The sequence below is a fragment of the Ranitomeya imitator genome, chromosome 3 (genome assembly GCF_032444005.1).
Source record: "Ranitomeya imitator isolate aRanImi1 chromosome 3, aRanImi1.pri, whole genome shotgun sequence".
Classification (NCBI taxonomy): domain Eukaryota; kingdom Metazoa; phylum Chordata; class Amphibia; order Anura; family Dendrobatidae; genus Ranitomeya; species Ranitomeya imitator.
The window spans coordinates 728,138,639-728,154,170 of NC_091284.1; the positions used below are offsets into that span (position 1 = coordinate 728,138,639).

The 15,532-nt window shown below is 40.0% G+C and overlaps 1 protein-coding gene across 1 annotated transcript in view; it reads left to right on the forward strand.

Annotated features, from left to right (window-relative positions):
- ITGB7 (integrin subunit beta 7) overlaps positions 1-12,427 on the forward strand; it is a 176,017-nt gene extending 163,590 nt beyond the window's left edge. The window contains exons 15-16 of the mRNA XM_069758775.1: positions 5,058-5,218; positions 10,732-12,427. Coding sequence (XP_069614876.1) covers positions 5,058-5,218; positions 10,732-10,797 — 227 coding nt within the window. The 3' untranslated portion in view covers positions 10,798-12,427. The remainder of the gene's footprint in view (positions 1-5,057; positions 5,219-10,731) is intronic.
- The last annotated feature ends 3,105 nt before the right edge of the window (positions 12,428-15,532 follow it).

Consider the following 15,532-nt stretch of genomic DNA (forward strand, 5'->3'; position numbering starts at 1 on the left):
TGTGTGTATGTAAATATATATATATATATATTATATATATATTATATATATATATATATATATATATATATATATATATGCTGCTTGAGAAAGGATTCAAACATAGCTGAGATGTTGCTCGTATGGGAGAATAAAGGATCTTTTTCACTTTTCTTCACCATTTGGATGTACTGCATCATGCACATGTTTATTTCCTATGTGTGTATTGGAACAACATAACAACAAAATATAGAAAAAAGGCAAATCGGACATAATTTCACACAACCCCCCAAATTGGCCAGACAAACTTGTTGGCACCTTTACAAAATTGAACAACTTTGTTTTAAGCATGAGATGCTCGTTCAAACTCACCTGTGGCAAGTAACAGGTGTTGGCAATGTGAAAATCACACCTGAAACTAGATAAAAAGAGGAAAACGTTACTCAATCTTTGCATTGTGTGTCTGTGTGTGCCACACTAAGCATGGAGAACAGAAAGAGGAGATGAGAACTGTGAGGAGTTGAGAACCAAAATTGTTGAAAAATGTCAACAGTCAAGGTTACACTGTAGCTAGTCTCCCTGGATGAGGACGGCAGAGAAAAATGTATAAATGTTGCATTGCAGGATAATCTGGATGGTGGATAAGCAGCCCCAATCAAGTTACAAAGAAATTCAAGCTGTCCTACAAGCTCAGGACACATCAGTGTCAGGGCAAACTATCTGTTGACATTTCAATAAAATTAAATGCTATGTCAGGAGACCCACGAGGACCCCACTGATCACACAAAGACATAAAAAAGCAAGACTGCAGTTTGACAATATGTACGTGAGCCAAAATCCTTCTGGGAAAGCTTCTTGTGGATAGATGAGTCCAAGATAGAGATTTTTGGTAAACCACATCATTCTACTGTTTACCGAAAATGGAATGAGATCTACAAAGAAAAGAACACAGCACCTACAGTCAAATAAGGTGGCGGTTCAGAGATGTTGGTGATGTTTTTCTCCCTCTGGCACTGGGTGCTTGACTGTGGGCGAGGCAACATGAAATCTGAAGATTACAAAGGATTTTGTGTTGCAATGTAGTGCCCAGTGTCAGAAAGCTGGGTTTGTGTCCTAGGTTCGGGGTTTTTCCAGCAGTACAATGACACCATGCATACTCCAAAACCACCCAGATATGGATGGAAACAAGGCACTGGAGAGTTCTGAAGTAACCAGCACTTTGTCCAGATCTAAATCTCATTGAACACCTGTGTAGAGATCTTAAAATTGCTGTTGGATGACGGCGCCTTCAAATATGAGAGACCTGGAGCAGTTTGCAAAAGAAGAGTGGTCCATAATTCCAGTCGAGAGGTGTAAGAATCTTGATGATGGTTATAGGATGTGATTAATTGGAGTTATTTATTCCAAAGGATGTGCAATAAAATATTAAGTTGAGTGTGCCAACAATCTTGTCCGGCCCATCTTTGGAGTTTTGCGTGAAGTGATGTCCAATTTGCCTTTTTCAGTTTTTTTTGTGTTGTTCCAAAGCAAATAAATGTGTATAACAAAACGTGCAATTGAACTAATTTTCAGTGAGATTTTCTGGAACAATTTCAAGGGTGCGAACACTTTCAGCCATGACTGTATATATATATATACAGTTAGGGCCAGAAATATTTGGACAGTGACACAAGTTTTGTTATTTTAGCTGTTTACAAAAACATGTTCAGAAATACAATTATATATATAATATGGGCTGAAAGTGCACACTCCCAGCTGCAATATGATAGTTTCCACATCCAAATCGGAGAAAGGGTTTAGGAATCATAGCTCTGTAATGCATAGCGTCCTCTTTTTCAAGGGACCAAAAGTAATTGGACAATGGACTCTAAGGGCTGCAATTAACTCTGAAGGCGTCTCCCTCGTTAACCTGTAATCAATGAAGTAGTTAAAAGGTCAGGGGTGGATTCCAGGTGTGTGGTTTTGCATTTGGAAGCTGTTGCTGTGAGCAGACAACATGCGGTCAAAGGAACTCTCAATTGAGGTGAAGCAGAACATCCTGAGGCTGAAAAAATCCATCAGAGAGATAGCAGACATGCTTGGAGTAGCAAAATCAACAGTTGGGTACATTCTGAGAAAAAAGGAATTGACTGGTGAGCTTGGGAACTCAAAAAGGCCTGGGCGTCCACGGATGACAACAGTAGTGGATGATCGCCGCATACTTAATTTGGTGAAGAAGAACCCGTTCACAACATCAACTGAAGTCCAGAACACTCTCAGTGAAGTAGGTGTATCTGTCTCTAAGTCAACAGTAAAGAGAAGACTCCATGACAGTAAATACAAAGGGTTCACATCTAGATGCAAACCATTCATCAATACCAAAAATAGACAGGCCAGAGTTAAATTTGCAGAAAAACACCTCAAGAAGCCAGCTCAGTTCTGGAAAAGTATTCTATGGACAGATGAGACAAAGATCAACCTGTACCAGAATGATGGGAAGAAAAAAGTTTGGAGAAGAAAGGGAACGGCACATGATCCAAGGCACACCACATCCTCTGTAAAACATGGTGGAGGCAACGTGATGGCATGGGCATGCATGGCTTTCAATGGCACTGGGTCACTTGTGTTTATTGATGACATAAGAGCAGACAAGAGTAGCCGGATGAATTCTGAAGTGTACCGGGATATACTTTCAGCCCAGATTCAGCCAAATGCTGCAAAGTTGATTGGACGGCGCTTCATAGTACAGATGGACAATGACCCCAAGCATACAGCCAAAGCTACCCAGGAGTTCATGAGTGCCAAAAAGTGGAACATTCTGCAATGGCCAAGTCAATCTCCAGATCTAAACCCAATTGAGCATGCATTTCACTTGCTCAAATCCAGACTTAAGACGGAAAGACCCACAAACAAGCAAGACCTGAAGGCTGCGGCTGTAAAGGCCTGGCAAAGCATTAAGAAGGAGGAAACCCAGCGTTTGGTGATGTCCATGGGTTCCAGACTTAAGGCAGTGATTGCCTCCAAAGGATTTGCAACAAAATATTGAAAATAAAAATATTTTGTTTGGGTTATGTTTATTTGTCCAATTACTTTTGACCTCCTAAAATGTGGAGTGTTTGTAAAGAAATGTGTACAATTCCTACATTTTCTATCAGATATTTTTGTTCAACCCTTCAAATTAAACGTTACAATCTGCACTTGAATTCTGTTGTAGAGGTTTCATTTCAAATCCAATGTGGTGGCATGCAGAGCCCAAATCGCAAAAATTGTGTCACTGTCCAAATATTTCTGGCCCTAACTGTATATATATATACAGTGGGGCAAAAAAGTATTTAGTCAGTCAGCAATAGTGCAAGTTCCACCACTTAAAAAGATGAGAGGCGTCTGTAATTTACATCATAGGTAGACCTCAACTATGGGAGATAAACTGAGAAAAAAAAATCCAGAAAATCACATTGTCTGTTTTTTTATCATTTTTTTTGCATATTATGGTGGAAAATAAGTATTTGGTCAGAAACAAACAATCAAGATTTCTGGCTCTCACAGACCTGTAACTTCTTCTTTAAGAGTCTCCTCTTTCCTCCACTCATTACCTGTAGTAATGGCACCTGTTTAAACTTGTTATCAGTATAAAAAGACACCTGTGCACACCCTCAAACAGTCTGACTCCAAACTCCACTATGGTGAAGACCAAAGAGCTGTCAAAGGACAACAGAAACAAAATTGTAGCCCTGCACCACGCTGGGAAGACTGAATCTGCAATAGCCAACCAGCTTGAAGTGAAGAAGTCAACAGTGGGAGCAATAATTAGAAAATGGAAGACATACAAGACCACTGATAATCTCCCTCGATCTGGGGCTTCACGCAAAATCCCACCCCGTGGGGTCAGAATGATCACAAGAACGGTGAGCAAAAATCCCAGAACCACGCGGGGGGACCTAGTGAATGAACTGCAGAGAGCTGGGACCAATGTAACAAGGCCTAACATAAGTAACACACTACGCCACCATGGACTCAGATCCTGCAGTGCCAGACGTGTCCCACTGCTTAAGCCAGTACATGTCCGGGCCCGTCTGAAGTTTGCTAGAGAGCATTTGGATGATCCAGAGGAGTTTTGGGAGAATGTCCTATGGTCTGATGAAACCAAACTGGAACTGTTTGGTAGAAACACAACTTGTCGTGTTTGGAGGAAAAAGAATACTGAGTTGCATCCATCAAACACCATACCTACTGTAAAGCATGGTGGTGGAAACATCGTGCTTTGGGGCTGTTTCTCTGCAAAGGGGCCAGGACGACTGATCCGGGTACATGAAAGAATGAATGGGGCCATGTATCGTGAGATTTTGAGTGCAAACCTCCTTCCATCAGCAAGGGCATTGAAGATGAAACGTGGCTGGGTCTTTCAACATGACAATGATCCAAAGCACACCGTCAGGGCAACGAAGGAGTGGCTTCGTAAGAAGCATTTCAAGGTCCTGGAGTGGCCTAGCCAGTTTCCAGATCTCAACCCTATAGAAAACCTTTGGAGGGAGTTGAAAGTCCGTGTTGCCAAGCGAAAAGCCAAAAACATCACTGCTCTAGAGGAGATCTGCATGGAGGAAAGGGCCAACATACCAACAACAGTGTGTGGCAACCTTGTGAAGACTTACAGAAAACGTTTGACCTCTGTCATTGCCAACAAAGGATATATTACAAAGTATTGAGATGAAATTTTGTTTCTGACCAAATACTTATTTTCCACCATAATATGCAAATAAATTGTTAAAAAAACAGACAATGTGATTTTCTGGATTTTTTTTTCTCAGTTTGTCTCCCATAGTTGAGGTCTACCTATGATGTAAATTACAGACGCCTCTCATCTTTTTAAGTGGTGGAACTTGCACTATTGCTGACTGACTAAATACTTTTTTGCCCCACTGTATATACACATAGTCTAATCCACGCAGAAAGACTCGGGCTTGGCTACAAATTTAATAAACGTGGTGATTTCATATTCCTGATTATTACAGATGACAGTAGTAAATTAATAAAGTAAAATCTCCAATATCTTTTATTTGGATGCTGGATAATATTTACATTTTTTTAAAAAATTTTTACAGAGTTTCAAGATCATACTCAGCAACTCATTCTGGGCTTGGTTCTGGGTATAGTGTTCTTTGGGTTACTCGTCATTCTTTTGTATCGAGTCACGGTGGAGGTGTACGACCGGAAGGAGTACGGGCGCTTTATGAAAGCCATTAGTCAAGAGCAGTGGAATGATGTGAGTATAAATTTCCCAACTTTGTTTCCTTTTATTAACCCCTTTTTGCCACAGCCTTTTTTCGTCTTTACATTTCTGTTTTACGCTGCCCTTCTTCTCAGAGCCAAAACTTTTTAATTTTTTTGTCAATATATCCATTTGAGGGCTTGTTTTTTGCAAGACGAGTTGTACTTTTGAACGACACCATTGGTTTCACCATATTGTGTACTCGAAAACAGGAAAAAAATTCAAAGTGAAATGAAATTGCAAAAAAAAGTGTAATTCCCCAACTGTTTTTTTTTATTTTTTTTACCATTTTCTCCAGGTCATTACGAGTTTGTAGATACCAAACATGTATAGTTTGTTTTTTATTTAAATGCTGAAAAAAAAATCTAGCTTGTTTAAAAAATAAAATAAAATTGTGCCATTTTACAAAACCCGTAGCATTTCCATTTTTCATGATCTGGGGTTGGGTCAGGGGCTTATTTTTTGTTTGCCCAGCTGATTTTTTTAATGATACCATTTTGGTGTGGATTTGATCTTTTGATCACCCTTTATTTTAGTGCAATGTTGTGGCGACCAAATAAATGTAATTCTGGCATTTTTGCTACACTGTTTACCGATCGGATTGATTCTTTTTATAGCTTGATAGATCGGGCAATTCTGAATGTGGTGATACCAAACGTGTATTTTTATTGTTTTATTTTGAATGGGGCGAAAGGGGGGTGATTTGAAACTATATTTTTTATTTTTTTTAAATATTTTAAAAAACTTTTTTTTTTTTGCATGCTTCAATAGTCTCCATGGGAGACTAGAAGCTGCAGTTGTCCGATTGCCTCTGCTACACACAGGAGATGATCAGGTCACCTGTGTAGCAGAAATGCTCACTTGCTATGAGCACCGACCACTGGGTAGCGCTCATAGCAATCCGGCAATGACAACCACAGGGTCTCCTGCAGACCCTGGGTTGTCATGCCAACCCATCGGCGACCTGCGGTCATGTGACGTGGGAGGCGATGGGCAGGATTAGTGACGCGCTTCCAGCGTGATCACATTAAATGCCGCTGTCTGAGATTGACAGCGGCATTTATCGGGTTAACAGCCACGGGTGGATCGAGATTCCATCCACGGCTGTTATGGAGACATATCAGCTGTTCTAAAGAGCTGACATATGCAGGGAAAGATGTGGGCTCAGCACCAGAGCTCCACATCAAAGGGAGGGACATGACATGTGCAGTACACTGAAGGAGTTACTATCAATTCTCTTCTTATTGTTCAGAAACACCACCAAACATAATGCCAATGACTAGGGTTGAGCGAAACGGGTCGAAATATTTCAAAAGTCGCCGACTTTTGGCAAGGTCGGGTTTCATGAAACCCGACCCGACCCCAGTGTGGGGTCGGCCATGAAGTCGGCGATCTTTTGAATCTGGAATCGGAATTCCGATACCGATTCCCGATATGTTTAAGATATCGGGAATTGGTATCGGAATTCAGATTTAAGTGTAAAATAAAGAATTAAAATAAAAAATATCGCAATACTTACCCTCTGACGCGCCCTGGTACTAACCGGCAGCCTTTCTTCCTTAGAATCAGCCTTCCAAGACCTTGCGGTGACGTCGCGGCTTCTGATTGGTCGCGCGGCGGTCACATGGGCGGCCGCGCGACCAATCACAAGCCGCGACGCCACCGCAAGGTCTTGGAAGGCTGATTCTAAGGAAGAAAGGCTGCCGGTTAGTACCAGGGCGCGTCAGAGGGTAAGTATTGCGATATTTTTTATTTTAATTCTTTATTTTACACTAAAATATGGATCGCAGGGCCTGATGGAGAGTTTCCGCTCCTTCAGACCCTGGGAACTATGGAAACCCAATGCACTGCATTGGGTTTCGCGTTTCGGCCGACCCCGACTTTTTTATAGGATCGGCCGATTTCACTCGACCCGACTTTTGAAAAAGTCGGGTTTCGTGAAACCCGACCCGATCCTATAAAAGCAAAGGTCGCTCAACCCTACCAATGACCACGGCTTCTCAAATATTATCCACATATAGTAGTATTCGAAATATCTCATGAAATAATCATTGTCTGTAGCTCACAATAATCATTGTGGATCGGTTTTATACAATTGTATGCCGTTATCTATAGCCTGCTATTGGCCAATACTCTGCCTCTGCTTTAAAGGGGACATTTCACTGGATTTTTTCATTTAAACTGCATAGCTCCTCCACTTGGTACTGCTTACCTCATTCTGGAATAGTTTTACTTTTTCTTCGATGCCCCTTAGTTCCAAAGTTATGTTCTCTGTTATTGATGCACATTTTCCCTACAACCACCTGGGCGTGTACCACAGAAACTCGTGGCTGTGTTTTGATTGGCCAGTGTCAGAGGAGAAAAAGCAACACAACAGTGAGGGTTTCTGGTATACAGAGGGTTAAAGGGGAAGGTGGAAGGGGTAATTTGCAACATTATTCCTGAGAGGCATAAGGTTGCAACAAAGGGGCACAGGAGAAAAAGAAAAAATGTTCCAGAATCAGTGGGGAGACATCAATTGAAGGATTTACTATATTTAAATAAAATAAAAGCAATGAACGGACCACACAGATGCATGCCCCAATGTCACAGGGATCCGAAACACACATCTGTCGGGATAAGATGTGCCAGCAGGTTTGAAGGGACATTTGCAAAACTAAATTTGGCAGATAAATTAGTTAAAGATAGACTTGAAACTCTCTATTACTCTGAGTCCTGACCTATTGTTTATATTAAGTTTTTATTGTATTTTTTGGCTTATTTTTTAATTTGCCATATCATTGATATTTCATTCATATTAAGAAAAATCCTAAAATCTTGAGTTTTTACTCGGAGCCTCAAAATAAGCTGATACTTCCAGTCCTGTAGAGATCACTTTTCAGCAGCCATCCCATAATTCTCTCAGGCAGGTGCCCCCTTCCCTCCCTGCGCAATAACCAATGTACAAGCATGCCAGGAATACTCTCCAATAGAAGTCAATGAACATATCCTATATACAGTAGGGAAAATAATTACTTGGTACACTTTCGATTTTGCAAGTTTTTCCTCCTACAAAGAATGGAGAGGTCTGTAATTTTTATCGTAGGTACACTTCAACTGTGAGGGACAGAATCTAAAAATATAAATAAAAATCAAGAAAATCACATTGCATGATTTTTACATACGGTAATTTGCATTTTATTGCATGAAATAAGTATTTGATACAATAGAAAAACAGAACGTAATATTTGGTACAGAAACCTTTGTTTGCAATTACAGTGGTCAGATGTTTCCTGACCTCTCCAGAACCTTGAAATGCTTCTTATGGAGCCACTGCTTAGTTGCCACAGCTATGTATTTCGGGTCATTGTCATGCTGGACGACCCAGCGAAGAGCCATCTTCAATGATCTTACTGAGGAAAGGAGGTTGTTGGTCAAAACCTTGGGATACATGACCCCATCCATACATGACCTTCAATATGGTGCAATCGTTCTGACCCCTTTACTGAAAAGCATCCCCAAAGTATGATGTATCCCCCACCACGCTTCATGGTTGGGATGGTGTTCCTGGGGTTGTACTCATCCTTCTTCCTCCAAACGCGGTGAGTTGAGTTGATAAGAAAAAATTATATTTTGGTCTCATCTGACCACAAGACCTTCTCTTATGCCTCCTCTGCATCATTCAGATGGTCATTGGCAAACTTCAGAAGGGCCTGGACATGTGCTGTTATGAGCAGGGGTACCTTATGTGCCCTGCAGGATTTTAAGCAATAACAGCGTAGTGTGTCATGTTTGAGACTGTGGTCCTAGCTCTTTTCAGGTCATTGACCGGGTCCTCCCGTGTAGTTCTGGGCTGATTCCTGACCTTTCTTAGAATCATCCTTACCCCACAAGATGAGATCTTGCATGGAACCCCAGACCGAGAAAGATTGAGTCATCTAGTGTTTCTTCCATTTTCTAATAATTGTGCCAACAGTTGTTGCCTTCTCACCAAGTAGCTTGCCTATTGTCCTGTAGCCCATCCCAGCTTTGTGCAGGTCTACAATTTTGTCCCAGGTGTCCTTATACAGCTATTTGGTCTTGGCCATGGTGGAGAGGTTGGAGTGTGATTGATTGAGTCAGTGGACAGTTCAAACACACACAGCACAAGAGAACGGAGCAACAAAAACCCAAAAGACATGATCATAAAATCATACAAATTTTATTAAACCAATATTAACACATTATATCCCGAGTGCGCGTGTGCCGATACACCAGCGCTACTTCCGGTTCTCTCCCCATTTAAACCCCGAAGAACTACCAATTGTTACACCCCTTTTGAAAAAGCAGACCGCGAAACGTGCGTCAGGGGGCCTGCTTATGGAACCGGAGGAGGTCATCCTGATTTATGGGTAAGCCTGTTTGATTTGCGCTAGTGACCATGTTCCTCCACACTTCATCTTTTTGGCTATATGCCTGCTTTATATTTATATATTTTGATATAATGTGTTAATATTGGTTTAATAAAATTTGTATGTTTTTATGATCATGTCTTTTGGGTTTTTGTTGCTCCGTTCTCTTGTGCTGTATGTGTTTTGGAGCTCCCTAAATCATCCTGAGGATTTGGACTCTAGTACTGGGAGAGGCATACAAGTGGACTCCTGGCCAAAAATTTACTATAGGTTTTTTGAGTTTTGTGTTAGAAGTAACAAGTTCAAACAGGTGCATTGAATACAGGAAATGAGTGCAGAGTAGGAGGCTTCTTAGTTTTTCTTTAACAGGTCTGTGAGATCCAGAATTCTTGCAGGTTGGTAGGTGATCAAATACTTATTTTATGCAATAAAATGCAATTTAATTATTTAATAATACAATGCGATTTTCTGGTTTTATTGTTAGATTCTGTCTCTCACAGTTGAAGTGTACCTACAATAAAAATTACAGACCTCTCCACTGTCTCCAAACTGCTGCACGACCATCTCTACCCCCACCTACTGTATCCTCACTCATCCCTTGTAGATTGTGAGCCCTCGCGGGCAGGATCCTCTCTCCTCCTGTACCAGTCATGACTTGTATTGTTCAAGATTATTGTACTTGTTTTATTATGTATACCCCTCCTCACATGTAAAGCGCCATGGAATAAATGGCTCTATAATAATATATAATAATAATTGTCTGTCGGTGGGGAAACTTGCAAAATTGGCCGTGTATCAGATACTTATTTTCCCCATTGTATTACTTCCTATGTCCATGTGACTACTGTAATGCAAAAGAAGCTGAGGCAAGATGGTCACCCCTCATAATCATGTACGGAAAATTGAAAAATAAAATATACAGTTAGAAAATAAAAGCAGATTAGAAAAAAAAATGTTTCACTATCTGATTTGTTAAAAAATAATATAGGCAATATACCTTTACAATACAATATGTGTATGAATAGGTCACCCTGGATTTCACCAACCTGTGTCCAGGTCATTTTATATAATCAGTAAACTCTTGTGAGAGTGCAAAGAAACTACTGTACTGAGTTTATTTTTTTTATTTTTTTACAGGCCCAAAACCCACTTTATAAATGTGCTACAACCACTGTGATCAACCCGAATTTCAACCAAGAATAACTGGTATCTCCTCACCCCTGGAATGGACCAGACAATACTATTAGGAGATATAAAACCAACCTTTAAGAAGTCAACAAAGCAACTAGGGTTTCAGAGAAGGCGGAAACACCAATAATGCCCTATGTGCAGATATACAAAATATAACAATTATGATGAAAAACACCGTACATTTATACTGATGACAGATAAACCAATTGCTTTTAAAAGGGTGTTTACAGGTTGACCCTTTTTGTTAGAAGCGTTGCCCTGACGTTAAGCGGATTAAAGGTGGTCCTGTTGCTGTGACCACAATGATCAGCAGATATTTGTGCAAAAAGTTGGCCAAGTCTTGAATCTCTGCAGCTCCAACCAGAACGGACTGCTGATACAATGTCCATTGAAACCGGTGGGCTGTCCATATAAAGCCATGAGAAAGACACTGTGGTTTAGCTGGTGTCTGCTCTAGCTAATTGATGGGGGTCACATCACAGACCCCTTTTATTCCCTTGGAACTTTAAAGGGAATCTGTCAACTGGATCTAACCCCCAGACTATTTAAATATGCACATGTAGCTCTTTCAAAGGCAAGTCTAGCAATATCTTCACATGGCCAGTCCGTTCCTTCATTACTGAGAAATCAGCTTTTAATTGGATATGGAAATGAGGCTGTAGATCTGAAGCCTCTGTCACTCCAGCTCTATTCCCCACCCAGCGTCGCCTTTTCCTGCTTGACTGATCACCTCTGTGACGTTAGGCAAAGCAGACGTCAGTCAAGCAGGATGCGACAACGCTGGGGGAAGAATAGAGCTGGATGACACAGGCTTCAGATCTACATAATCCATTCATTCACTGGCTTCTCAGTAACAGAGGAACGGACTGGCCATGTAAAAGTATTGCTGGACTTGAATTTGAGAGTACTACATTCAGATATAAATAGTTTGGGGGAGTGAAATCTACTTTAATTTTATTAACTTACCCTGCAGGCCAGACTTTGGAGAACCAGCTTAGGGTATAGGACATGCAATGTGAAAAGGTGTGGTTGTTTGGTTTAACAACTATGAGCAACGGGAATTTTTTTACTATGCTAGACGGGGGATGTTGGGTAAATGTCTGTGCCTCTTTTGAAAGCGAATAATAAAGGGAGATCAATATGTGCTGGCTGTACAAAATGAAGAACACTGACTTATCTGCACAAAAGGAAACGTAGCACGAGAAGATGACTTAAAATCAAGTTGTGGGTTTTTGTTCTGTAAATTTCCATGTCACCATATTTAAATCCTGAAAATTTAGTTTTCATGTCGGCCACTGAGGTGAATAATAGCTTGACACTTCTTGATCCGCAGAAATCACTTTTCAGCAGTCATGTTATCATCACAGGTGGGTAACTAATCATAGGTAACACCTAAATATGAATAGCACAGGATCCACCATTCACAATAGGTTATGTCACAGCTCACCTCCTCCTCCTCCCTGCGCAATGGTCATAGCACAAATCACTGAACATGCCGACTAGGCCTAGAAGCATGCCATAGAAATTAATTTCTCCAGTCTACAGGTTAATGAGATTGTTCTGGTGGGTGCTGTAAAGCGCAAATCATGTCATATAGCCGCCTCATGTACAGAAAATACAATCAGTGAATAAAAACCATTAGAAAAATTATTGAACAGTATTTGGTTTTAATTATTAAAAAATATAAGTGATACATTGACTTTAAAATATACAAACTTTGATTTTATCTTGCTGCCTTAGATATGGCTTTATGACCTACTAATGATTCTCAACAAGTATAAAAATGTAATTAAATCGATTAACATCTAAAATGAGTGAAGATGTTACAGAAGATGATTGGGTGTTCAGCGGAGGGAAAGCAAAACCTGTTTGTCAGACATTTGTAACATAATATTGCCAAAGGTGTATTCCCACCCTAGAGATTTAGGACATATCCACAGGGGAAAAAAAACTGACTAGCACCTCCATTAACAGAATGGAGAAAATGTGAACAGGTACAAGCTGCTGTGACAATGATACACCAGCCACAGGATACAGCAGTGTGCAAACGCTGAACATGTGACGTGTAAACTGCAGTACATTCGAAAATAAAGATACTTTGAGCATAAGTTGACCGATTTGTGTGTGCTCATCAGCCACAACAAGACAGACTGATGGGAGGAGTGATCTGCCCACTATGGAGGTAGTCACTACCTCCATATGTACAATGCAAACAAAATATGACTAACAGCTCCTGTCAGAATAAAGCAAGTGTGAACGGGTGCAACCTAAAAATTTAAAATGACAGCCTCCTTAACTGGCTTATCAGTCTGAGGCCTTGTCATGGCTGATGGGCACACACGAATTGGCGAATTTGTGCCTGAAGACACTTTATTTTATAAGTATATTCTATGTAGCACTAATGCAGTTTAATTGTTTCATATTTAATGTTTGCATGCATCTTAGCACATTCAGTGAACTGCACACTTTGGTTTCTATATCTACAGCACTAGGTCATAAATATCTGATAGATATGGATCTCACCTCTACCACTTGCATCTATTTCAAGAACAGGGCTGCGTGTGTGAAGATAGCCGTGCATGTGCGGCCGGTCCCTCCATTACTGATGGTGCAAGATGGAGTCTGGTCTTGATGCAGATGGGGTTCCTAATCTATCAGACATTTACGGAATAGCCTGTGGATGGCTCATAAAGGTCCAATTTGGGAATACCCCTCTAAATGTTTCTTAAAGAACATATCACAAAAAAAGGCAGACAATATAAAAAAATCTTTATTTAGATATTCTACATACACTGGCAAAAAAAGGAGCATAAAAAACTACATCAGACTGCACAGTGTTAGAAAACAGAATTTTCCCTCTATTCTAACTAAGGATAAAATTAATATAAAACAGTTGTGAGCAATTGGTGGGATTACAGAATGTCTCTAGTATGTGTAGAGAAACCTGTGCAGAATAGATAAAAAGAAAAACTTTTGTCCACACTAACCAGATAAGGTTTTCTGTTTTTCCATGAAATGTTAGAAATGGAAAGCTATGATTGCTATGAGGCAGTATCTCTTTAAATAAGACCACCGCCACTTTAAAAAAAAAAAAGCTCCTGAACCAATGAATGCCACTTCAGTCCTGTTAGTCAGTGGATGTCCACCATATTGTTGGGTTAAAAACAGTCATTATCTGGCTGCCTAGAAAAAGAGAAATAGTTTGAAAAAAAAAAATAAAAACTGAGGTCACATAATAAAAAAAATACAAAATTGCAGATTAATAAATCTCACGTGTCAGATTTAAAGCTACAGTTCATTACATACAGTAGTAGTGACATGGCAAACAAAAAATTCAATAAAACTTGTACAATTTCCAAATACGTACAAAATACAGTAGAAAACATTAACTTTACATTATTGAAAAAACAAACCATAACTGGGAAATGAGAGATTGCTAAAAGCAGAGGCTCTGTCTCATTCAGATTTAAAGTGTTTGTCTAGTTTACAGAAAGCATTTTCAAAGACTTTAATTCGATTATGAGTTAATAGAAGAAACATCCTCCATTCAGGACTCAGCACGTCCATGCATTACATGAACAGCCCAATAATTTCAATAAAACGTATGCAATGCTCAATTTCTCCTGCGGGAGTGCTGTTGTGTAATTGAACGCTTCTCTTTCTAACAGGGAACTCTTGTGTTAAAAAGGGGTTGTCCAAAGTCAATAACCTAAAATTCTGTCTAAAGTCCTATAGTTTCTCCTTAGCAACCTACAAGATGTCACTTTGACCGTGTCAGCTTGTAGACTTCTGTCTGAAGATAATGAATTCACAATTATGTGTTAAATCCCAGCCTGAAACTGAAGCAAACCTCAATGAAGATTTTACCAGGCTTTCACTTTTTCATATAAAGTAGAGTTGATACTAATTTTTTTTATGATTTTTTTCCCCCATTTCTACACCTAAAAGTGATCATGACATTTCTCAAAAAAATAAATCCATATTCAGCAGAACATTTGTTGGGGAAAAGCATTTTTTTGGTCATCTCATAAAACAGACAACCCCTCCTTTAAGGCATACATTTCAGCTGTTAAAACATCTTTAATATACATTACACTATATATGTTACTGTACCAAGTATCGTCATTTATAGATGTAACAATGTAAAATACCATTTATATTCCTATACAAAAATCACAAAAAGGCAATTTCTGCATGTAGGATAATAGAAAAAATTGTGAGTCCGGCTCAATAGAACTGGATTTATCTTTTCTTTTTCAAAAGTAAATATGGTGCATACAAAAGAAAAATTTACATGGTCGACATGAAAAGGAAAATCCAGTCCTGTTGAGCCGGACTCCAATTTTTTCTATTTTCCTTGATGTGAGGCCAGGGCGAGGCCGGTGTCTGAGCCCCAGGTGGGTGAGCATAGAGCAACTGGGTGAGCTGGAATCAAGTGCCTACAATCTCTGCATGTGTTGCGGTTGTCGAACAGCTGCGAGACATGCAGCCGCAGGGACTCGAAAATATTACTCGAGCACGCCGAAGACCCTCGGTTAGCACTCGAGAAAGATCACACCTTATCCGAGCACATTCACTCATCACTACTCAGGATAGCTCAGGTCTCTGGTGTGAGGATTAAAAAATAAAATTGATTATTTCCACTTCTTTGGACAGCATTCAGACATTGCATTTTAACTGGACTTTAACGCCAGAGCTGTATGTGTAGCTGTGGTCCCTATGCTAGGAGTTAATGATAAAACGGTCA